Consider the following 22,595-nt stretch of genomic DNA (forward strand, 5'->3'; position numbering starts at 1 on the left):
CTATCAGATGCAATACAACTTTTTTTGAATGTCATTTAATTATTAAATATCGTTCAGTGGTGGTGCAAGCTGGCTTAATGTAAGGCATATATTAATATAAGGTATATATTATATAAGCAGCAAGTCAACGCTGAGCACAACCATGTGTTTAGAGTTTATGGATATGGCAGCTGTGTCATGCCACGTTATACTGTTTGGCATGTTTGGCTATACTATGGCTTTTTTTGGGTCCTTGACCACCTTTAGAACCAGGACCCAGGAGAAAGCAGGTGCCTCTGCAGGTCGTTGGTAGCCAACTTATAGCCATGCCCTGACCGTACAAAAAAGGTAGTGTTTTTGCAAGGTCTGTAGGAGTATTCATGAGTAATATGACCTAATTCTGGCCTAGGTTCAGCTTCTGATAAGCAAGTTCTAAGAAATATTTAGGCTGGCAGTCAGTCCTGTCTGTTCAGTCATAGTCTGGCATTGGCATGTTGGCAAACTCCCAAAACTGGACCTGAAGTAACATGCACTGACATATAACCTAATCAAACACAACATGACAAACTGATTATATGTCACTTTAATTTGATTATTTTAATTTTTTCTTTTGCTAAAGCAGAAAAATAGAAATCTCAGGTTGAAATTCCCAGATAGCACCAGCTAAATGTCACCATATTAATACTATTACTAGAGCTGATAAACATATGTCCTGAACAAATGTGATTCAGGGCCAGTTCTGGTTCCTGGCAGTATCGTTAACTTTAGCAGCACACCAAATCTTGCACTGGTAAAATATGATACAGACACAGACACAGTGTTCCCAAACACAGCTGTCCTCCCCCTCTCTGGCACATCCAGTTCAACCCGTGCTTCGAGCATGTGAGTCAACGTTCCAATCCTAATCTCATTTTTTCCTGACATGATGATGCAGCAGAAAGCGGAACGTGGTGACAGACGTAGATATCTGTACGCTGCATGGGGGATTACAGAACAAGAAATACAAGCAATATCCATGTTTCTCACACTGGACTTAGTTAGTTAGTTTAGCCTAGTTTGCTATGGTATTGCACTACAAACAGGATCACAAGTTCAATCCACAATCACAGCCTTAACTTAATTATTAACTATAGCCACTTTTTCTTTTCCCATACTGACCTGAACATTGAGATCTATTGAGCTTTAAAAAGAGCTGTGTTTAACCGACGCTCTTCAATTAAAAGGAGCATCTAAACGTAGGTGGTTATGCTCAAACTACTCAAACACTCGACTACCCCCACGGAAAGAAACACACCGCTAAGAACATGACATCACACAGTGCGAGTGTGTGCTGTTTTAGGGTAGACTTGCTATCCCCTCCAATATCTGAGCCAATAGGTTCTGCTGCTGTCAGAATGATACCGAAACCCAATGATACCAAGAGGCCATTTCATGTGCAACACTTCTATTACTTCACTTCTGTTTTACAGTGTTATGAAGGCTAAAATGACAGTGTACAAAAACACAGAAAATCTTAAGATGATGATAATCAGTTCATTATGAATACACACTGAAACAGCTTTTCCAGCTTTATGTCACCCCTTGTGAAATAACTCAATACCTGCTAATCAAACCATTTTCCCGCTTCGTCTAAGCTCGGCTGAACGCATCAGTGCTGCTGTATTCTCCCTCAAGATCAACACAGTGTCAGACTACCAGTTGGTTCCTTTAAGAAGTCTCTAACTTCGTGTTGTCTTAGCGCACACGTGAAGAGAAGAAAGGTTATCAGTGAAACCATCTGACTCTGGCTAGGGGAAACTTGTTTGACTTGTAAAATGCTGAATCTCTGTCTTTTGTGCTAGAGAGCCAGAGCCCGTACTAAGCATCAGTGCTGTCAGTGAGTGTGTGAGTGACTGAATGGGAGAGTGAAGAGCGACTGATGTAATGAAAACAGGCATCGTCGTTGACTTGGCACAGCGATCATGAGCAAAGTCAAAAACAGCCATGGGCGACCACTACCCAGCTATTTGTGCTTAGTCGTGATGACTACGGATAATCTACCTCTTCCCCGACCATGCCTGAAGAACAACAAACCAAAACAAAAAACATGCTCGGCTAGGCCCTGTAAGAGAGAGAAGGAGTCGTCAGACTGGAAAGGGTATCACATAATCGTGCCTGAATCAGGGTCACTGAACAGAGTGAGTGAGAGGAAGAAAACAAGGGGAAGGATGGGGCCACAGGCCCTGCTCATCTTCTTTTAGAATGAGATGTGACAGTCATTCAGGAGATGGTCTGAACCTGTGGCATTGACAGTTATGACGATCTGATGGTGACAGGGCTTTAAGGGGACTTTCCAAAATGACCTGCATCACATGATCCTTGAGTCTAAGAACTAAAATGAATGCTGGTCTGTAGGGCCTAGGAGGAGAGGGGAATAAACAGCTAGAGCTGATGTTGATCTTTAATGTTAAATCTTAGGACAGCCACAGCTGGTCTTTCATAGAACTGTCAAGAACTGACAAGGGTTTATCCTGCTGCCTTAAGTCTCTCCCACATGGTAAGGTATCTGGTTTAATTCAACAGTGGTATCGGATTGGTATTGAGTATCAATGCGCAAAGTTTATGTATCGTATTGGTATCGGAAGAGAATAAGTAGGATCGGTGCATCCCTACTTTTGAGCAAGCAAACACATTAACAGACATTAACCTAATGCTTTGCTCAGCTTTTATTGTTTCTTTATCCAGCTATTATTGTTTCATTAGCTGAAACAATACATAAAAAAATCAACATTTATGACTTTTGCATTCTGAATTCAGTTCCAAATATGCCTGCATACTCTCTCAGAAAATATGGCAGTGCATCTAACAATAAAGGAAGCAAAACGGTTCTCTGGGGACAGATTTTTAAAGAGTTAAAGGCATCAATGCCAAATGCATTATTGAATGTATTGTTGACAAAACATTATTCTTTGTGCAAATACACACACACACACACACAAAAGTAAATCTAGATATAGTGTGCAGTGCTGAACAAAAATGAAATTAGTTAACTATGCTATGCTAATAACCAGGTTATGAATGCCAAATCCCAGCTTTCACTGAATTTACTCTGTTGGTTTAATTATGTGGTGCCAGCCTTTAACAACCAATGCTATGTGATTCTGTTTGGAGGTAAAACCCGCAGTCACGCTGGCCCTTTGTGGACACGTTCTGTAAGCCCTGTTTTAGAGGCAGGCGGACGTCTTAAACTTTTATGCAAATTGACAGGTGACAATGTGTCTTTTAAATTATATGATGAGTGGTTCTTAATATAACCAGGGACATAAACTAACATGATCAAAATATATATATATATATATATATATATATATATATATATATATATATATATATATATATACATACATACACACACACACACACACACATACTAATGCTTTAAAGACACCTCAGTGGTGTTTCAGATGGCCCTGGGTGTTTTCATGTGTGTTTGTCAGGGTATATGCAAAGTCCATTGTTTGTTTAGGTCAGTCTGCAGTCTCCCTTATCTTCCTTCTAGCAGCTGTGCGAGTGCTTGTCAAAGGGCACTGTGAGAAGCCTGACATAGCCTTGTTTAAATGGCTGGTCAATTGAAGACTGGTTTTGTTCCTTTATGTTCAGCACTTGTATGAAGGACAAGCCAAGCTGCTGATGTGGAACCCATAAAAGCCGGAAACCAAGATTCAACTCAAGATTTAAAACAATGCATTCATAACAGAGAAGTTAGGAAAAGGCTTATCACTCAGAACGTATATCATGTAATTCAGTAAAAGTGAGTTTGATGGTACACTGACTTGTAACAGGGAGAATGGTCATTCACTCCGGACCCGCAACACTGCAAACTGCACTATTTAACTTTGGTGGAGCTCCACTGTGTAACCTGACTCATATTTGTTTACAATCCTGTAATATCACTGTGTCACTCCACTCAAAGCACGATTTGTATTTGCTGTGGTGTAAAACTGAATTCGCTCTCAGTACACACTTATTGACAGAAGCCTTTGTACTGTACTGTAAGGAAACATGTATACACAATAAATTATAAGAATTCACATAAATAATCAGTAAATAAATAACCAGCAAGCTGAGAGATGAGACTATATAACTATATAACAATCAACATTATCGAATTCATGTAATACTGTCCTCATTTATGACCCGACGCTTGATTAGATCATGCTTCCTTTTTCCTTCCTGTAATTGACTCAAAACTCCTCATGAAGCAACCTTTCAAATACACAGACTGAGTGAGCCACTGAACGGACAAACATAAAATGAGAAATCCCCCCAAGGTCAAACCAAACCCCTATATAAGGGAACCGGAGAGAAGCGGAAGGATGTTACGAAGCTTTGTGTGGTGAAGACTAGGCTAACTTGCCTTATAAAGAGATGGAGGGAGTGTACAGTTATGCATTGGGCTGACTTCACCATTAGCACTGCCACTACAGACAACTTCCTGTATCATGTGACATCATAGGCTGTGATGCAAGAGACTTAAGCCAGCATGCTTTTGAATACCAGTCTCTCTCTCTCTTTTGCTCGTTCTTACTCACACACACACACACCTATCATCTTGCACATAGACAAGCTACAGGAAGTATAAAGCTGCCTGCACCCTCTACATGCTCTTTCAACAAAATTCAGCTCAAACTCAATAATAAACAGTGTCTCAAAATATGGCTACAAGTATTTGTATCTGTACTACGTGGGTCGGCGTAAATGGATGGTAAATAATCTAATTATTGTGAGTTGTTTACTTCCTCTGTTGACAGCTATGCCCAAACAAGAGGCAGATGACTTGAGCATCTGACCTCACTGTAAACCTGTGAGGTTCTAGACCCACCCGTCCCCTCAGATCTTCCGATTTCATCAAGCCTGTGAATGAAAAGAGACACCAACATTTTCGCAATAAAAGCACTGATTACAAAATCTTGATGACCGTGATAAATAATGTAACATCTGGGAGCAGCTGACATTCTTTTCTCATGAGTTTTGATTGAACAGCCAGCCTCATGGTTGAAATCCCAGCTGGCCAATTAGGAGACATTTGAATGGTATGCCATATGGATTGAAAGTGGCTGTTGTCCGTTGTTTAACAGGACAGGTTTTCATGAAAGGCATGGTGTACACACAATGGCAGGCTTATCAGTCTCTGTGTGCACACTGACACACTAGCTATCCAGATGTTTGTTGGCGCCTGCTCATCCGATGCTTCTTCTGAAATCAAGGGCGTGAACAGGGAGTTTATCCATTCTTTACTGCAGAAACAGTCTGTGCACTTTTAAGAAGGCGTTACACTAGATGTTAGAACATTGCTGTGAGGAATGGATTTGATTGCAATCAGCCACAAGAGCATAACTGAGATCAAGTACTGTACTTGTTGGTTGATTAGTTGCCTGAACCATAAGCCCCACTCCAGATCATCCCAAAGGTATTTGTTTTTTGTGGAATCACTCCAAGGAGCTATGCGTACCATTATGTGACCTGAGCTGAAAGTTTGACAGACATAGCAACAGTAACTGTTGGAAATTATTCCTTGTGTTGCTATTTTATACTTGTCAGCAGTGGTTTAACCTTAATGTAGGCAAATTAATTCATTAGAAGACATGCTGTGAAACATTTAGACAGTGTATGAATACATATCTTTTATACATTTTCAACTGCACAATGAGCTCCGGTTACTAAAGCTCTGTAAACACTACCACGACTAACCTCAAACCCATTTATTTATAAGCTACATTTGTCTGAATGACTGTCACCATTTTTCTTTATTCACTCAATCGTTCAATTTCCGTGACCTCTTGGTGGTTGACCAGTTAACACTACTAGACTACATCCAGAGTCGAGTCAAAAACATCATGTTTGACCAGGTCACAAATAACGTCCCTAGAACAATATTCACTTTTCTTTTACAACTGTTGATTTAGAGGACTCAAAAATCTTCAAGGCCAACCAACAGAGACTTGGATTGAGAACTGGGGCTTAAATCTGGGTAATAGCATGTAGTGTGTGCTCCTGAGTGGTGCAGCCACCCCAGCATTGGCTCAATCATTGGGAAATCACAGATGCAATCCCTGGTGATGCCACAGCCATCTGCGACCAGAAGTCCCAGAGCATAAATGGCCTCACAAGTGGAAGGTAGGATGGCCCTCTCTCTGCTCCATCACTCACTGCAATGCTAGGCAGTGCAGGCTTGTGTTAGCTGACTGAGCAGAATTGGCAGTTTTATCTCCAAGCACGTTCAGCTGTCTAATGACGTTGCATTATCAGTTGGCTGGCTTTGTGTGACTTGGACGAAGCCCATGGAAGCTTTCACCCTCCCAGCGCTGGTAGCATTCTGTGTTCAGAAGGGTCCTAACTAGTGGGTGGGAATTGGAAATGACTAAGAGAGAGAAAATCTGGCAAACGAGTAGTGCAACCCTAGCTTAAGGAGTGCTGGGAAATGAGTAAAGTCTCATTTTCTCCAGTGACTGCAGGAGTAGGACCCACTCCAGTCTGTAAACATCCCTGCTTCCACTGTAAAACAGCTTTGCATAATCGCACAACGCAATGCATTTAGCAAGCTAAGCTAAAACGAATGCAAATCGGCTCCACTGCACCTTTCTGACGTTAAGTCAAATGAGGACATTCAACCTTTTAAGCAGCCGAATGAAAAATGTATAAAGAACAGTGATGAAGGAGGAAGACCAGCTTCCGCTGCATTTCCTTAGGCCCATCAGCACGTAGGCATCACTACCCAACCCAGGAATGCTCACTTGTCAGTGCTTATTGAAGGTAGGCTGAAAGAACTGCGGGCGATTCATTTAGAAAACAAAGGCATTTTCACCCAAACTTAAACTACAGCACTCTCTCTCTGTGTCAGCAACCATTAGCATATAAATAGCAGTCCAGGAGGCTTAATACAGAAGGCCGGGTGAACCCAAAAACAAATGGTGGCATTTACTAGAAGCATGGGAATAGCAGCATTCTTCACTCTGCCTCTGGTGGTCTCTTGAAGGTGTTGTATACATTTATTCAAGTCAGATAAGCAAGTTACTGCATGATGTAAAAAGGAGGTGAAACGAAGGTGAGTTTTGGGAAATGCAGCAAAGAATCTAAAGTTCATAGTTTTTGAATCAGTTACAGTTTTAATGCTTAGCTCATATTCCCTCCACAAAGTATTGGGACACCTGCTCATTTATTGCTTCTTCTGAAAGCAGGAGAATTAAAAAGTGTTTATCCTACTTTTGTTGCTTGAGTAACTCTCTTTACTGTCTAGAGAAGGCTTTCTTTAGAGCACTGTTGTGAAGATTTTATTGCATTCATAGTCAAAATTGTTAGTGAGGTCAAGATATTTGATGAGAGCTCCCCACCTCATTCCCAACTCATCCCAAAAGTACTAAAAGGACCAACATCATTCCATAGAACACAGTTCCACTGCTCCACAGTGGAATGCCCCCGTGCTGGGGGCCTTTATACGCCTCTAGTCCACGCCAGGCATGATGCCAATAGCTTCATGTATATCTGCTCCAGAGAGTCCTATTCTATTGACAGTACTTCTCTACAAGGACTAGTGTGTATGTGTGTCAGCAATCGATGCAACTTAAAAAAGCTGAATGCATTCATCAGAAGACGTGTCCACAAACATATGGACATATAGTGTATCAACTATTTCATCACATTTAAAGGGAATATTTCTGTCAATGCAGGGTTACAAATGCAGTACAAAGAATAAAACATAGACATATCAGAGCCTAGCGCCAGCTATTCAGACAGTAATTATCATCAATTATTTCTTCAAAATATTATAGTAGTGCCTAATTCACATGAACGAGCCTTTATGGTCAAATACCGCTCAATGTGGTTCTATGTGGCATTTTATCTATCAAAACATGACTTGAAAACATTACAATTAGTGGTGTAGCACACAGATCAGCCCACCAGGGGCCAGATCTATTCTTAGAACCCCCCTCCAGTCTGGATGAGCAAGCGTCTGTTCCTCTGTTCCTTCAGCATCGGCCACTGGCCAGCAGGAAAGCTCAACCTGCCCGAGCTGAAAGACAGGAAAGCCAAGTCACCTCAGACTGAGAAAATCCAAACCAACACCCACAGATCCATAATTCAAGCACATTTCTAGTTCTCAGAAGATGCACAGTTAATAACATCAACGTTTTCTAATAGTTACACCTTAAATATCACTCTATGATCTTCTATGTGTTAAGCAATAAACACTGCAGATTCGAAGTATGCAAAGTAGGGTTAATGTACATGCCTTTGAACAGGCAGGGAAGGACCTGAGTTGAGGTGCAAAGACGACTGCAGTCCTTCCCATTCTTGCGGTCCTTACTAGATTGACCTAATGGTCTTGTTTTACCTCCTGAAACGGCTAAAAGTATTTTAACCCAAATGTAGGGTCAACTCCATGTGAATACCCATGGTTTTAGATATCCAACAATCTTACACGGTTAAAGGCGTCCAATGTCCACATACTTTTGACCATATAGTGCATTTCCTAAACTCAAATTTACAATGCCAATACACTAGAACTAATAATAAGCCCAGAACAACTTCTGAAGGATGCTGGTCTTACATAAGCCTTCTAATCACCCTCTGAGAGAAAGTTCTGTGGGCCCTGGTGCATATTAATGTATTCTGGTAAAACAGCACATGCTTCAGAGAGCTGGCTTTATGCAAGAATCGCATCCGAACCACTTTGATCAGTATTGTCAAAGAAATGCTCATGAAAATCCCACATTTTTTTAAATAATGCCACTGCATCCTTCTCTAGATATAACAGCAGTTGCATTAGGTATATACACTAATTATGAGTTAAAGCAGTGCCCTCAGGGGCCTGACTACATTGCCGTAATGCGGCGGTGTGTACTTCAGTCATCATACCGCATTGCAATGGCTGCCAGCGACTGACCTTGGATGCACTCAGTACAATTATCTGACACTTTTTTTTTCCTCACATAGCTTTGCCCAACATCATGGCCGTCCTGCTGGGCTGATCATACTAGCCAATGCCTTCCAAGCTCACATTCCTGGTTTGGAATAGCTGATTAGCTTATCGACGCTCCGCACAAAGCAAACAGTCTAACAGCGTGTAGATAACGACTGTCCCACACCCTGGAAAAGGGAAATCAATTTGCATCCGATCCGACTTTCAGAACTTTGCAGTTCTTCTGTAGAAGTGTTAGAGCTGCCAGTTATAGTGTGTGATACATAGCAAGATGATTCCAGGCAAATGCAAATAGTAATGCAAAATGGGTGACAATAACAGTGTAACATCACGGTCACACAAAAAACTTTAAGACAGCAATTTTAGTGGAAGTCAATGTAAAAAGGATTTTCAAGCCATTTCAGTGCATTTCTATTGGTCGATTCTTCATTAAAATTCAACACAAAATGAACTGCCAGATGTACATAATGTCAAAAATGTACATGCAAGATTTGTGGTCAGACAGTGATGATAAGCAGGTCCAGCCATTACTGGGAATAGAAGAAAAACACCACTGGAAGGTGGTCCAGAAGATGAAGGGCCAGGATTTATAAAAACTTATCAACTATAAAAACACAATCTTATTCATTAAGTCACCGTGCTGGTGCTCAATGTAGCCCTACCCGTTTAGCTCTGTGGCGTTTTTACACATGACCTCAGTAACCTCCACATGTATATAAAGCAAGCCATCTCATCTTTACACAGCTGAATGAGTGTGGAGGAGAGAGCCAACTGTCAGCTCTGTTCCTTCAGCTAACAGACGCTGCACTGAGTAGCGCTGTGCTGCGTGATGGGGGAGAGGGAGGGCTACCCAAACCCATTGTGGGGCATCTAGAAGAAATTAGTATTATCCTACACTGTGTTTTTTAAAATGTTTTATGCAGCAATGAATGAAGAATGCTTAAGAAGCTAACAAGTGCTCTAAATCGCTGCAGTGTGGAACTATTTTCAAGTGGAAACTGCAAATCTGTATTAACAGCAGTGGCAGTATTTGTGCTAACATTATATTTGAGCTAACAGCCTTTCATCAAAACACTATATAGACAGATTTTTAACATTAAAGCAACACTATGGAAAACTGCTCCCTCAAAAGTCAAGAAGTGTAATTCGCAAAGGACACGCTTTTCTGGATGGGCTGAAATATGCAGAACTGTGAAGAATGTGGACTGACCTGGCAGAGTAGTATTACAGGATTTTACACAAATATGACTTGGATTATGCAGTGTAACAAAGTTACAAGCTAAATTTATTTTCTGCTTCATAAAATATATTAACCAGTATTTCCTATAAAGGTGTTTATTCATTTAAACAGGCTAAATTTAAACATTGTGCCAAGACTAGCCATTGGGGTGCTAGCTGTTTTTTTCTCCTTCACTTAGGTTAAGGTTGGTGTTGATCTAATAAAAGCCATACATTATATTGAATGTAATAAATTGTTATTATTTTACAAGTAGTCTGAAAGAACAGCATGTTTAGACAATATTGCAATATGCAAAATTCATTTATACAGAATAGCAAAGGCTGAATAACGTGTGGATGTTTCCAGGTAACCTCCAGCTAATTTCTACATTTTATAAATGTTTATGTATGTCCAAAAACAGACAAGAGACAAATATAAAATTAGTATCACCCCACAGTTCCCATATCAACACCTCCCTATTGCCATTCTATACTGTTCCTGTAGTCACAACACTGTAATGACTTCCACAGCCTTGAATTCAAACCACCAAAGCAATTACGATGATGGTAAAGTGAGCCAACAGCTCCCTAGATTCAACAGTTCAACAGTGTTTGAGAGTGTGTGTGCATGTGAATGTACAAAGTAACACACCAAAAATAGACATAGCCATAATCCTTTGTTTAAGCGGTGACATTGCTCCCGGGACATCTCTATCAGAGACATTTTTAATGGATTTGATGTTACATCCCAGCATGGCTGAAGCTTAGCTCACAGTGAAGTCAATGTTTATCCAGACTTGTAGACAGAGACCTGTAACTGACACATTTATCAACACAGTATTTCACAACATGACTAGAGTAAACTCTGATTACCCACACAGATAACCACGCTGAATGTCCTTGCACTGTGACCAGTATTACAATGGTTTTACACTTTAATAACCTTAAGAGCAAATAAGTCATCATTATATATCTTGTGAAACAAAATAACAATGACATTTTTACAACAAAATGTCACCAGATACGTAAGCAGAGGACTCTGGTACATTCAAAACACAAAGAGGGTCGTGATCACCAGCTCAAATGTTGATACAGTTCTGCTCCCTCGTCCCTGATGGGTTATTTTTGGGTCACAGGCATGATCTCAGCCGCAGAGACGAATCGTTCTCAGAATCCCACAGTTATTTTCAATCATTACTGCACACCTGTGCCAGTCTGTCTGTCCAGTCACCCAGCCAGAGGGACAACCAAGCAGCCAAAATATGAGCCTCCATGGCAAGAAGAGCGAGCCTACAGATCTTCTTCAATCTGGGCCTTCAATGGACTTTTAACCTAATGCGATTGGCATACATGGAAGGGACATAATGTGAACCTCAAACACTGTTGTGTACTCTTTGAAAAGCAAATCCAGTGTAAGTAAAACAGAGCTGTAAACGGGCCAATTCTAAAACCCCCAAACTGTTATGTAATGGCCCTGGCTTTTTATATTCACCCACCAATATTTACATCCACTCAGACCACCAGCAAAAGCCTTTTGAGGCTAAACTCAAGGGCTACTTCGAAAAGAATATCAAAGTAAGGCTAAAAAAGGCTAAAAGCTAACACCAGAGAAAGGAAGCACCTGATGCGGAAGGCAAGCTAGTGTAGCAAGCAGGCATCTGTGCTAAGCTAAAAACCAACCCTAGCATAATCCTAGCATCCCACTACAACCTGGACCAGCCCACCATGCTGAATGGACACAGAAAGGACCAGAGAGGACAGCAACACTATACGATACAGCTCAGGAACAGCTACAGAAAATAACTGCAATGTTCTTGTCACAGTGCTAAAATAAAGCTATGCTATGTGGCTTCTGTGGTCCATCACATTGACGTAAACCGGCCAATAAGGACAGTGTTTCACAGAATTCACAACTGTTTACTGCTCGGATGTCATCAAAGTTTTTTTCACTACAATACCCAGCATGCATTACACAGCTCTCTCATTCAATCACTGTGAATCCCTGCAGTGGGAGTCGACCAATCTTGACTTCTATTCTAGCTTCTGACCTGCAAGCTAAGACACACAATCAAGAAGGCATTAACATTTCAAAAAGCCCACCCCCTACATCTCCCAAACCCATGGCAGTTTTAGTTTTTCAAAAGTTTCAAGATCATCAGAAGGGGGTTTTCCTAGTTTTTAAACTAGCAAACACTGCTCTGGAAACTATTTCTGTGGCACCACAGATGATAATGAGAATGTAAGCCATACATTTCATTTTGACCGGAGTTCCCCTTTAAGTGCTGTACCGCCTCAGGAGCAGCATTTCTCCTCTGCATGACGTTTGCCCTGCAATGAACTCATCAGTTCATCAATCAGTCAAATAAAATGTCATTAAAGTCATTAAACACAGTCAGGACTTGCAGTGCTACTAACATATCATGTCAAAAGTGTGACAAACCGGATGAAGTAGGGGAGTTTCACCACACAGGATGTGTGGGATCGCACCTGACAATCATACAAGGCAAAGACATCAGCACGCCTCTTTTACAGTCATGGGTATTGAGAAATGCTGTACTTGTCCTGACAGAACAGAATCCACCAGTATGACACCGGGAATTTGCACATGGCCATTGGTCCACAGTGGATGCACCAAGCATGTGGAGCTGTATGTTCTGCATCTCCTGCTTTTGAGACACTCCAATAGGTAGAAGGGTAGACTCTTTGCAGTGTCTTATGGCTATGCAAGGTCTTGCATGGTAATACTGTGATTAAGAGAGGATCTGGAGCCACACCTAGGCTTCAACCAGTCCATATTTGCTAATACCTGACAAACAGCACAAGATCAAACGTGCATTCCACCCTCAAGCAAGATATCAACAACAAAAAGCTATTGAGTTACTCAACAACCTGAGAGGAGTCTTAAATAGGCCTATGGTCATCTCATACTCACAGTTTCTAGATATCGAGCTATCTAACACCTGCTTTAGACAAGAATGCCTCACTGTTATGTAGTAAACACAACAGAAGTGTCACCAAAATGGCCTAATGTCTTCTCAAATTAAAAAGTAAACCAATAAACATAAAAAAATGTCATATCTATCAAATGAATCACACATAATATTACAGACACAACAACAAAAATACCACCTAAAGCCAAGACGTAAAAGTGCACTTCCTCCACGACCACTCACCCAACGTCTTGACGGCTATCTGTCTGGTGAGGGGCGGGGGCAGGTTGATGCAGACCAGGTCGACATCCTGGTGGAGGAGCACGTCGTCGATCCGGTTGGTGTAGAAGGGCACGTTCATCTCCTTGGCGAGCTCCTCGGCCTCCTCTTGAGTCCGTCCCCACAGAGCCTTCACAGAGAAGCCCTCATTCTTCAGCAGGGGGATGATGACCCTGGCTGTCAGGCTGGTGCCAAACACGCCTACCCCGGGCAGCATGGCCTCACACCTACCTACCTACCTACCTCTCTCTCTCTCGCGCGCGTGCTCGCTCTCTCTCTCTCTCACTCACTCTCCCTTTCTCTCCCGCTCTCCCGTCAGGTCAGGTCGGCCATCCACCTGCACAGAGCGAGCCGCTGCCCCGCATTTTCACTCCCGTTTCACCAACACGATTAGCGCGTCTGGCCTACGGTGCCATTTCGTTAGCTATCTCAAACTCTCAGGGCTGAAAGGCGACGAAGAGAGAGAACCGCAGCAGCATCCCTCTCTCTCTCCCTCTCTCTCTCCCTCTCTCCGGCTGTTGAAAGCCTCTGCAGCTCTGAGGCGAAGGACACGGGCTGGTGCCGCGCTCTTTAGCAGCTCTACAACATCTCCGCCTTCTTCCTGAGATGGACGTGACTGAAAAAGCGTAAACACAGTAATCCTGTCCAGAAATATCCTTGATAACAGTCGGCGGGGTCTGTGTCCGCTCCCTCTCAGACTCGCTCCCCCGTGCTGCTGGGCTTCTGTGTTGGTACACTCTCCACCATACACTGCAGCCAGCGCCGAACAGCTACGTCACGCCCCGGCTTCGCCCCGCCCCGAATTTAACCCTTCCGTGTGTGAGGCGGAGGCGAGCGGTAGCCATAACGAACGTATCGACCAATTTCCCCTTTAAACCATATTTCTCACGCTTTAGGCAGTGCTGTGATATCGTTAGCTACGTGTTTACTCTCAAATGTTCACCCCCAAACACTTCTGTACAGTAGGTCAGCGCTGTAGTTCAACTGTTTCAATGAAGGGCTGTCGCTATAACCGCCTAGACGTGGACACGCCCCTAAAAACAAAATGACCACGCCCACAAACAGTATTTTAAAAACTGACAAGATATATATATATATATATATATATATAATAAAAAATTATATATATAAATATATATATTCTTTTTATATTTACTATCAAAATCAAATGGCTCCTGCTGCTTGTATTAATGGGAACTATGGGTACTGAACATCTGTAAGGCTGGACAGAAGCACTATACATGTGCAATATGGCAGAGCGATGCACAATTTAGTTTTTTTTGCTAAATTAATAAAAAATGTAAAGTAAGATTAATAACATGTATGCCTATCATCACAGAACATGTCAGTCAATAGTAGAGTTTGATTCAAGTCCAATTTAAACCATTTAATCCAAATATATTCAAACATATACATCACTTTACATAGGATTTAATAACTGGCTGTCGTATTTGTCAAATTATTGTTGACCAGAGAATAGAAGAGGAAATATGAGAGAGTGAGCTTGTGAGAATTAGTGCAATGTTGCAGTCACCAGAAGAAATACGTAATATATATAAGCTCTTGTGTGGGACAAAGCAGTCCTCCAGCTGCATCATGAGAAATGTCTGCCTGATTGCTGTCAACATCTGCAAATGATGTTCAACACAAGAACATGGCTTGTAGCAAGTTCTGCTTCTGTTACACAACTACATAAAAGATCAGCACCCTAATTTCTCATACCAACAGTCCTGGTCTTTCACACCAGGAACTAGGACATAACAGAGCTCCAAACGTGAGCTCCGGTGGTACTGAGGAGGTACAAGTGACCACTGCAGTTCTGCCTGCCTCATGCTTGCATGGTATTTTGTTCTCAGTGCAGTCCTGAGCAGTTTACAGTATCAGAGAGCAGGCCATCACTTTTTGATCACTGATCATTTCAACAACAGTAGGTCCACAAGCTGCCCTCTGCTCCACATACCTACTGGCTCCTGAGCCATGGGTCCATAGGTCAGATCAGGCCTCATGCCACTTTGAACTCGGGATTAGTGGGAGCTAGCGCAGCACTTTTGCTGTTGCCTTAGTCTGGAGAACAGGTAAACGAAACCAGCACACTTAATGTGAAAGAGGAGGAGGAATGGGGGGACAGAAACAGATATGGAGGGACTGTTAGAGGTAAAGCTAAAAAGACAGACACAGAACACACGGCTTTCCTGAGACTGTATTTGCCAGTAGAGTCAACACTACAGCTCTCCTTCAATGTTAGCTTGCTGTCATGCTTAGACTGACCATCTCGTGCTGCTGATTTGCAGCCTTTAGGGGTCAGCACATAGTCTGGGACATGTGAGTGGCATGTGAGCATAATGCAGCACCCAGAAAAGTAAAGAGATAGGGAGACAAATATTATCTATAGGTACATCTATAGGACTCCAGCTCGCTAATTTCACCATGAAAAAAAAAATCTCATGAAGCTGATGCCTGACTAGGCTGAGTGCAGACTTTCCATTATAGGCTCGGTTCCCCACCGTTTAAGTGCAGTTAATACCCTAAAGTCAGTCAAAGTACGTTAATATATATATATATATATATATATATATATATATATGTTAATATATATTATTACAATCATAACACTGTCAACTTAATGCTACTGTTTATGAAAGGCGTTGCTGAAAACTCCTCCCTGATGAACCTGAGAGCAAATATTGACGATCGTAGCATCTATGGGCTGGTATTGGTGAAGGACAAACCCTCTGTCGGAGACAGACATTTAGCTTCTTGTGTGCTTTGCGTTTTTCTTAGTCGATAACCGAAACCCACGTTAATGGGTAATGTAGTGGGAATAGCCCTAATGATCGCAGATATTGATCCTGGCTGGTTTACGCTCACTCTCTCATTCAACAGTCTCTTCTCAGCAGAGCGGGAATGGTGGATTGGCGCCACCTGGTGTAGAAAAGGTTCATCCTCACCTGAATACCGAAACTGCATAGACCTGAGACGAGGACAGGTATGCTCTCTACACTGTTCAGTGTACTTCAGTGGTGTTAGCTAGCAACCTTAGTAATGAGACATTAATCACTATACTTTGCAAAAGAATAGGCACCCGAGAAACCAGGCTGTGAGACTCTGCGACTATATTAATTATTAAGACATTAAACTTCATGTTTGGCAACAGTAATCGATCCTATCCACGCTTCCGGGTTTGTCACTTCCGTCGGATTCTGTTAGCAGGTAATTTGATTTCCGGTCAAAACCAAAACAAATGGCGCCGTGTAGCTACAAGACGCTGTGCTGTCCTGGGAGTGTTACAGCTCTAAAAAATGGCAATACCTGGGTTTTTTTATTATAAATTTCTAATCAAGCACACGATCTAAGAGGATCCGGCAATCTGAAGGTAGTGGGTCCCAAATTTCGATCCCAAGGGTCCCAAGTTACTCGTTATTCATTGATACGTGATTCTGAGCAGACCCACTATTTTCATTTCAGTGTTTTCCATAATTCTGTTCATTTTTAAAGCATTAATAATTAAATGTACTCTAATGGTGTTTATGCATAAACAGTCTTACCAATACTTTTTTTTTTTTTCAGGAACATTTGACTTCTTTGAAATGACAACTAAAACAGACAGTGACAGGTAATATAACCACAACTACAAAAAAAAAGAAGATGCGAGCAGATGTAGATGGATATGTTTCAGCACTTTTATTTAAATTACTCAAGAGGCACAAATTTAACTTAAAGGGCTCTCCTCCTACTTGTGGATCCACATGCATCCTCATACAAGAACCTGTGGCGATCTTAAATCCTGGAACAGAACAGCATTAAAAATTTTGGCCGAGTGTGCCCCTCACAGATGGACTACAACAGAGATCTTCCATGAGTCACAGAGGATAGATCCCTCATGTATGTCTAGATCCATCTCTCTGTTACTCTGCTGTATGTTTTCATCTATCTTGCTCTCTCTGATTGATACACTCACAATTCCTCTCAGTCTGTCCTGTTAGAAAACAGCACAAATGTCCTCTGTGTGTAAATAAACTTTCAGTCGGTCATTGTAGAGGCAAGTTAACCCTTTAACTTGAGCTGGTCATCACACAGACCTAATCCTAGTAAATCCTGTCAGGCTCTGCGTTGACGATGGCTCATGACCCATCGTCCTCAGGCATGTTCTTACCTAAACCTAAGAGCAAAAACGTTCTTTAAGTGGTTACATACAGGAGTCTTTGGTGATGAAATGTGGAATATTGTGATAACAAGGATTTTGTAACATCACTGTAACCCATTTATTATCCTGGTCCCATAACAGAATGAAGCTGAACCAGAAGTGTGGTATGCTTCCAATGTGTTGAGAGAAATAAAGAAAATATGAAGAAAAAAGAACCAAAAAACAAACTCATACACACTCAACCCTCCCTGTATGCAAAACCACAGTTTCTATTAAAATCAGACAAAACACTTAAGAGCGACATAACTGAAGTGCAGAAACTACAACCACAGACACCACAATAAGACTAAGTAAACTAGTGCATGGGTAGATATTGATGGTAACCTCCACAGAAACAGAATTCAGCCAAGTCCTTTCTACGAATTCGGTTTCTGCGGGTGGTTCTATGATGACATCACGACTTACTGTAGAAAAATACAACGTTCTGGTTACAAAATACTGCACAGCTAAGAAGAAACCAAAGAGTTGAAAAAGAATCTGTCCAAATATATACAGTGAGGTGTCCCTTTTCCATCATTCAGGCTTGTACTGTATCCGAAACCAATGAGGTCACCCCAGACCAAAACAGGCCAAAGACCTGCAGAGGTGATGCTCTTTCTGATACTCTTTCTTGCATTCATAAATAACACAGACAAGAGAAAGATTCTAGCCAATTCGAGCAATAATGGAAACAGATATTTGAAAAGCTTTGCAGTCACGCTTTTATCCATTAACTGACTATGAAAATAGTTGTAACATTGGGGGTACAATATGACAGCATAAAGCCAGGGAGGCTTGCACAAACAAAGGAAACAAAAACAAACAAAACTTTGTTTGTTTTTTTTTGGCACACAAAAATCCTTTCATACAAACATCAGATTAGATTTAAATCTGAACTTAAAACCTAGACAAATATATAGTCAGAAGAATCATTAAACTCAACAGTATTTCCTTAATTAACAACGGCTTGTGTCGTCTCTTCAAAGCCTTGGATTTCTTACGAATCTGCTCCTCGCGTTTCCAAACTGGGCTGGTGCTGAAGTGTCGGACTGTAGCTACACTCTTAAAAATGTTTGTAAAAGAGATGTGTGAGCATTCTTAAATTCTTTAGACCTTTAAAAGTTTCTTCACGTCGGTGCAGAGTGGCTCAGTGGTCTAATTTGCTGCCACCATGGCCTGGGTGTCTTGAGTTCCATTACCGGGCCTTGCCACATGCCATGCCATCAGCGGCTGGAGCCTGAGAGAGCACAACTGGCAGCGCTCTCTCTGGGTGTGTAGGTGACGCTCTCATCAGTCTGACGTGGTAAAGCTTGGGACCAGACACTTTCCTCAGAGCGTGTCAACTGCCCAGCGATGCTGCATCGGCAGCAGTTAGTAAAGAGGAGGTGGCTGGCTTCACATGTATTGGAGGAGTCCTTACCCTCCTAGTGTTAGGAGCATTCCTAGTGCTAGGGAAGGCTACAAACGGGTCGGTTAAGAAGAGAAGAATTTGACAAAGTTTCTACACACTCACACACATCTCAATTACAAACACGGTTCTTTATGGAACCAAAAATGGTTCTTCTATGGCGTTATCGCTTAAAGAACCCCTTGAAGCACCTTTTTTAATTGAAAGAGTGTATGCTCCAGCTTTTCATATGACTTTCCTTTTCTGACCCACAGCCTGAATGTAGAAGCTCTACTGTCAGTGATTGTCGGCGCTCAACATCGAGTTGGTCCGCACCCAAAAGCTGCCGTAGCAGTAAAATAACTGAAAGTTCAGCCCATTCAAAGGGTATCACCTCATAAAACTAACACATGGATGTCAAGGCAGAAACTAACTGAGCTGTTCCAAAATAACAGAAAAGAGTAGCTTTGGTAGTGAAGGCCAGGCATGTCATGACCCTGTGGAAAATGAGACTGCTTTAAAGCTTTGTGTGTTACCTGCTGTCGTGCTGGTTTCAAATACCTTTGTTTTGTGCTTGTGGTGCACGTAGTGCCAGCAAGCAACCACGCTGCTGGTGATGTGAAAGTGGCGCTGCAGATTCTAACACCTCAGATTCTCCATATCAACACTGACTGGAGCTCAAGTGAAGCCAGTACGACAGGGTTCTCCAACAACCCTTAAGGATTTGTGGTATGCATCTTCAATTTGGTAGAGGTCAGACATTGCTGAAGTCCTTACATCATTGTTGCTATGGCTATTTTCCTGGAGCACTGATGGTATTAAATTACCATACAAGAGCACAATAGAAAACCTCTAACGAACCGGATGCTGAAGACGAGGAAATGTTAGTGATGCAATGAAGGAACAAAAAACAACAACGTTATTGCACAAATCCAATTAAATAATATTCATTAAAAGAACATTCCTTACTTTCTTCAAAACGAATACGCCCCCCCCAACACACACATGCGCACGCACACACACACGCCACTTTTAGGCCTCTAACAAAGCTGACACAACTAGCACTTGCAAACACAAATAAATACTCCTTTGATATGTGAATCTGAACCATAGTTTGAGAATCTCTGATCACAAACAAGGATTTCTTGGAGAATCCCTTACAGAACAATAACAAATGTTTTAGATGTGTTCCCCGATGTATGATTCGAGTATAAAGGGGAATTTTTTCCACATGAACAGAAAAAAAAATATAGCGGTTTGAAAATCTGAAACTTGTGTGTTTTAGAGACCTTTAAAGCTACACTGAGAGCTGCTGTAGTGCACAGTGCTATCTCGGCTGAGTGCTTTAACTCTGCCTCCTCCTGATGAGCAGCAAAACAGAAAGACAGTAATTCTGTCAGTCAGGCTGAAAACACACAGAGGTTGCTGCCGAAATGGCAACCGTGTTGCTAAAAGAGCAAAGAGGAAACCATGGCTGTTAAACAGACACAGCCAGGCCATGTGCACCTTGTTAAGAGACATCAATTCCTTCAGAAAACCATGACAAAAGAAAAATAAACACAACGAAGCAACAACAGATGAAGTTTGAACACACATTTCCATAGACAGCTTGCTGAAATGACATATCCTTCACTGAACACGGATGGCAGGGAGAAAAATCGAGGAAACGAAAATTTCACGCAACAGAACACAGAGTCAACAAGCGCAAGTTAAAGTGTCGTTATGCTGCTTCGTCCTGCGGCCTGTGGTGCTTTTGCGTCTCGCCTGAAATGTCTTCGGTGGTCTCCCTCGGCTCTCTGCTCACAAAGGCCGAATCCCCGCAGTCTCTCCAGACGCACCACAGCCCTCCATAATGCCACTAACTCAGTCCCCGCTTCGCCATACATACTCGGCCACGCTGTTGAAAATATGACTCTATTCAAAGAGATTTGTGGGCAGCAAGGGAGTTTATGAGTAGATGGTGATAACCTCCCGGCCACCTCCGCGCACCAGCAGGACCCTGTTGAGGCCTTCTAACAAAACCTCCAGGAACTCCATATCTGAGGCAAATGGATTAAGGAAAGCATAGTTCATTTAGCCATTGAGGCACAACTTTAAGGTATTTTTAATTGACATCTCTATGCTCCGCCCACAAATGTGTTTTCTTCTAAAAGACTCTTCCAGACATGCTTTGTGCCCAAACAAATAATGTAGCCCTCGCAAGTGTAAAACAAGTTGCAGCTCAATTATGTCTGTACTCTGCATTCATTTGGTCCATATTCGTGCACATTCTCGTAAAGCTTAAGGAAATATGGATGGAATGGAGCACTACCACTGGAATTTCTGTCCCAATATTTCTAAAAACTAAGTGGGATTTCCACCCATGCTGTAAAGCTTGTCCAACCGTTTCTCCAAAGGAATCGACGTGTGGGCGGGGTATGGATAGGTCAAATGTTAAATTCTGAAACGTGAATATGCTAATGTACTAATCTGCGTCTACGGTAGGCAGACAAGGATACAATTTTCATCTCCTCCCCGGTTCCTCGGAGGTCCCGGCATGTTGAGGAGGACCAGCTGGGCTCCCTGGGACTTGTTTACCACCACCTCATTCAGCTTAACAGCAGTATGCATGCGGCGTACATTAGACTGGTTGCTGTTTTATGGGAGCATGTAAAGAAGGGATGAATAAGAAAAAAATCAGCAGTCTGAAAACCTGAGAGTATGGGTGATAAACCATAGATACCGTACAGGGACATGGAGATTTGTATTATACAGTGATACAAAGACAATATTTGGGATTTTTGGTCACTGGATTTTGCCCCTCTTCATATCCAATGATATTATTATATTATCTGGGAGTGTTAATGTGGGAACACATTTCCTTAGAGGCATGGAAAACTGCCGACAGCATCTATTTAAAGTCATGCCTACACAGTTCCACTTGTTTATTGTTTGTCTTAAATTAAATTTTTACATTACATTTACGGCATTTATCTGACGCTCTTATTCAGAGCGACTTACAAGGTTACTCGTATTACAGAGGTGGGCCACTGTAGTGTTAGGAGTCTTGCCCAAGGACTCTTATTGGTGTAGCACAGCACAGTCACCCAGACTGGGAATCGAACCCCAGTCTCCCACGTAGTGTGGTAGCTCACTGGCAGGTAGTGGTGTAATCTGTTGCACCACACCAACCACCCTGGTATGAGCTATAGCCAAAATAAATTATTTACAATATCTGAACTGGCCAGTAAAACCATTTCTGATTCTGATGCACACTTAAAGGACAGTGCTGTCTGCCCAATTCTGTGGATGTGAGATGGCAAATGCCCATGACTGGCCAGCACTGTTGTGGATGGACAGAAGAGAGGAACTAAGCGAAAGGACAAGAGACAAACAGCGGTTGTATTCTCTTAGACTCAATTAGACACCAGTTATCTTTTTTTTAATGTAACATGTTTAGAACCCTTCAGCAAGGTCCCATAGGTGTGGGTTTCCTGACAAAAAAATTGAGAGTATTAATACATTTTAAAATGTTTCTACATTTCTATGCATCCTGTTGTTAAGTACAATAGTTTATCACCCATTCATTTGTAACAACCATACAACTTTACATTGGTCAGTGCTTCTGTGCCTGTTCAACATACAGGTTCCAAAAAGACAAAAATTAGAACTTACTTGAGG

The 22,595-nt window shown here is 41.9% G+C and overlaps 2 protein-coding genes across 8 annotated transcripts in view; both read right to left on the reverse strand.

The window, feature by feature from the left end:
- Positions 1 to 14,212, reverse strand: part of gfod1 (glucose-fructose oxidoreductase domain containing 1) — a 36,574-nt gene extending 22,362 nt beyond the window's left edge. Inside the window, exon 1 of the mRNA XM_072679955.1 lies at positions 13,330 to 14,212. Coding sequence (XP_072536056.1) covers positions 13,330 to 13,582 — 253 coding nt within the window. The 5' untranslated portion in view covers positions 13,583 to 14,212. The remainder of the gene's footprint in view (positions 1 to 13,329) is intronic.
- Positions 14,213 to 17,603: 3,391 nt separating this feature from the next.
- slc12a7b (solute carrier family 12 member 7b) overlaps positions 17,604 to 22,595 on the reverse strand; it is a 68,459-nt gene continuing 63,467 nt past the window's right edge. For all 7 annotated transcript variants that reach the window (XM_072679960.1, XM_072679959.1, XM_072679957.1 and 4 more), the window contains 2 exons: positions 21,434 to 21,567; positions 17,604 to 20,974 (listed from right to left, as the gene is read on the reverse strand). In XM_072679960.1, coding sequence (XP_072536061.1) covers positions 20,883 to 20,974; positions 21,434 to 21,567 — 226 coding nt within the window. In that variant the 3' untranslated portion in view covers positions 17,604 to 20,882. The remainder of the gene's footprint in view (positions 20,975 to 21,433; positions 21,568 to 22,595) is intronic.

Source organism: Salminus brasiliensis, chromosome 5, assembly GCF_030463535.1.
Source record: "Salminus brasiliensis chromosome 5, fSalBra1.hap2, whole genome shotgun sequence".
Lineage (NCBI taxonomy): Eukaryota > Metazoa > Chordata > Actinopteri > Characiformes > Bryconidae > Salminus > Salminus brasiliensis.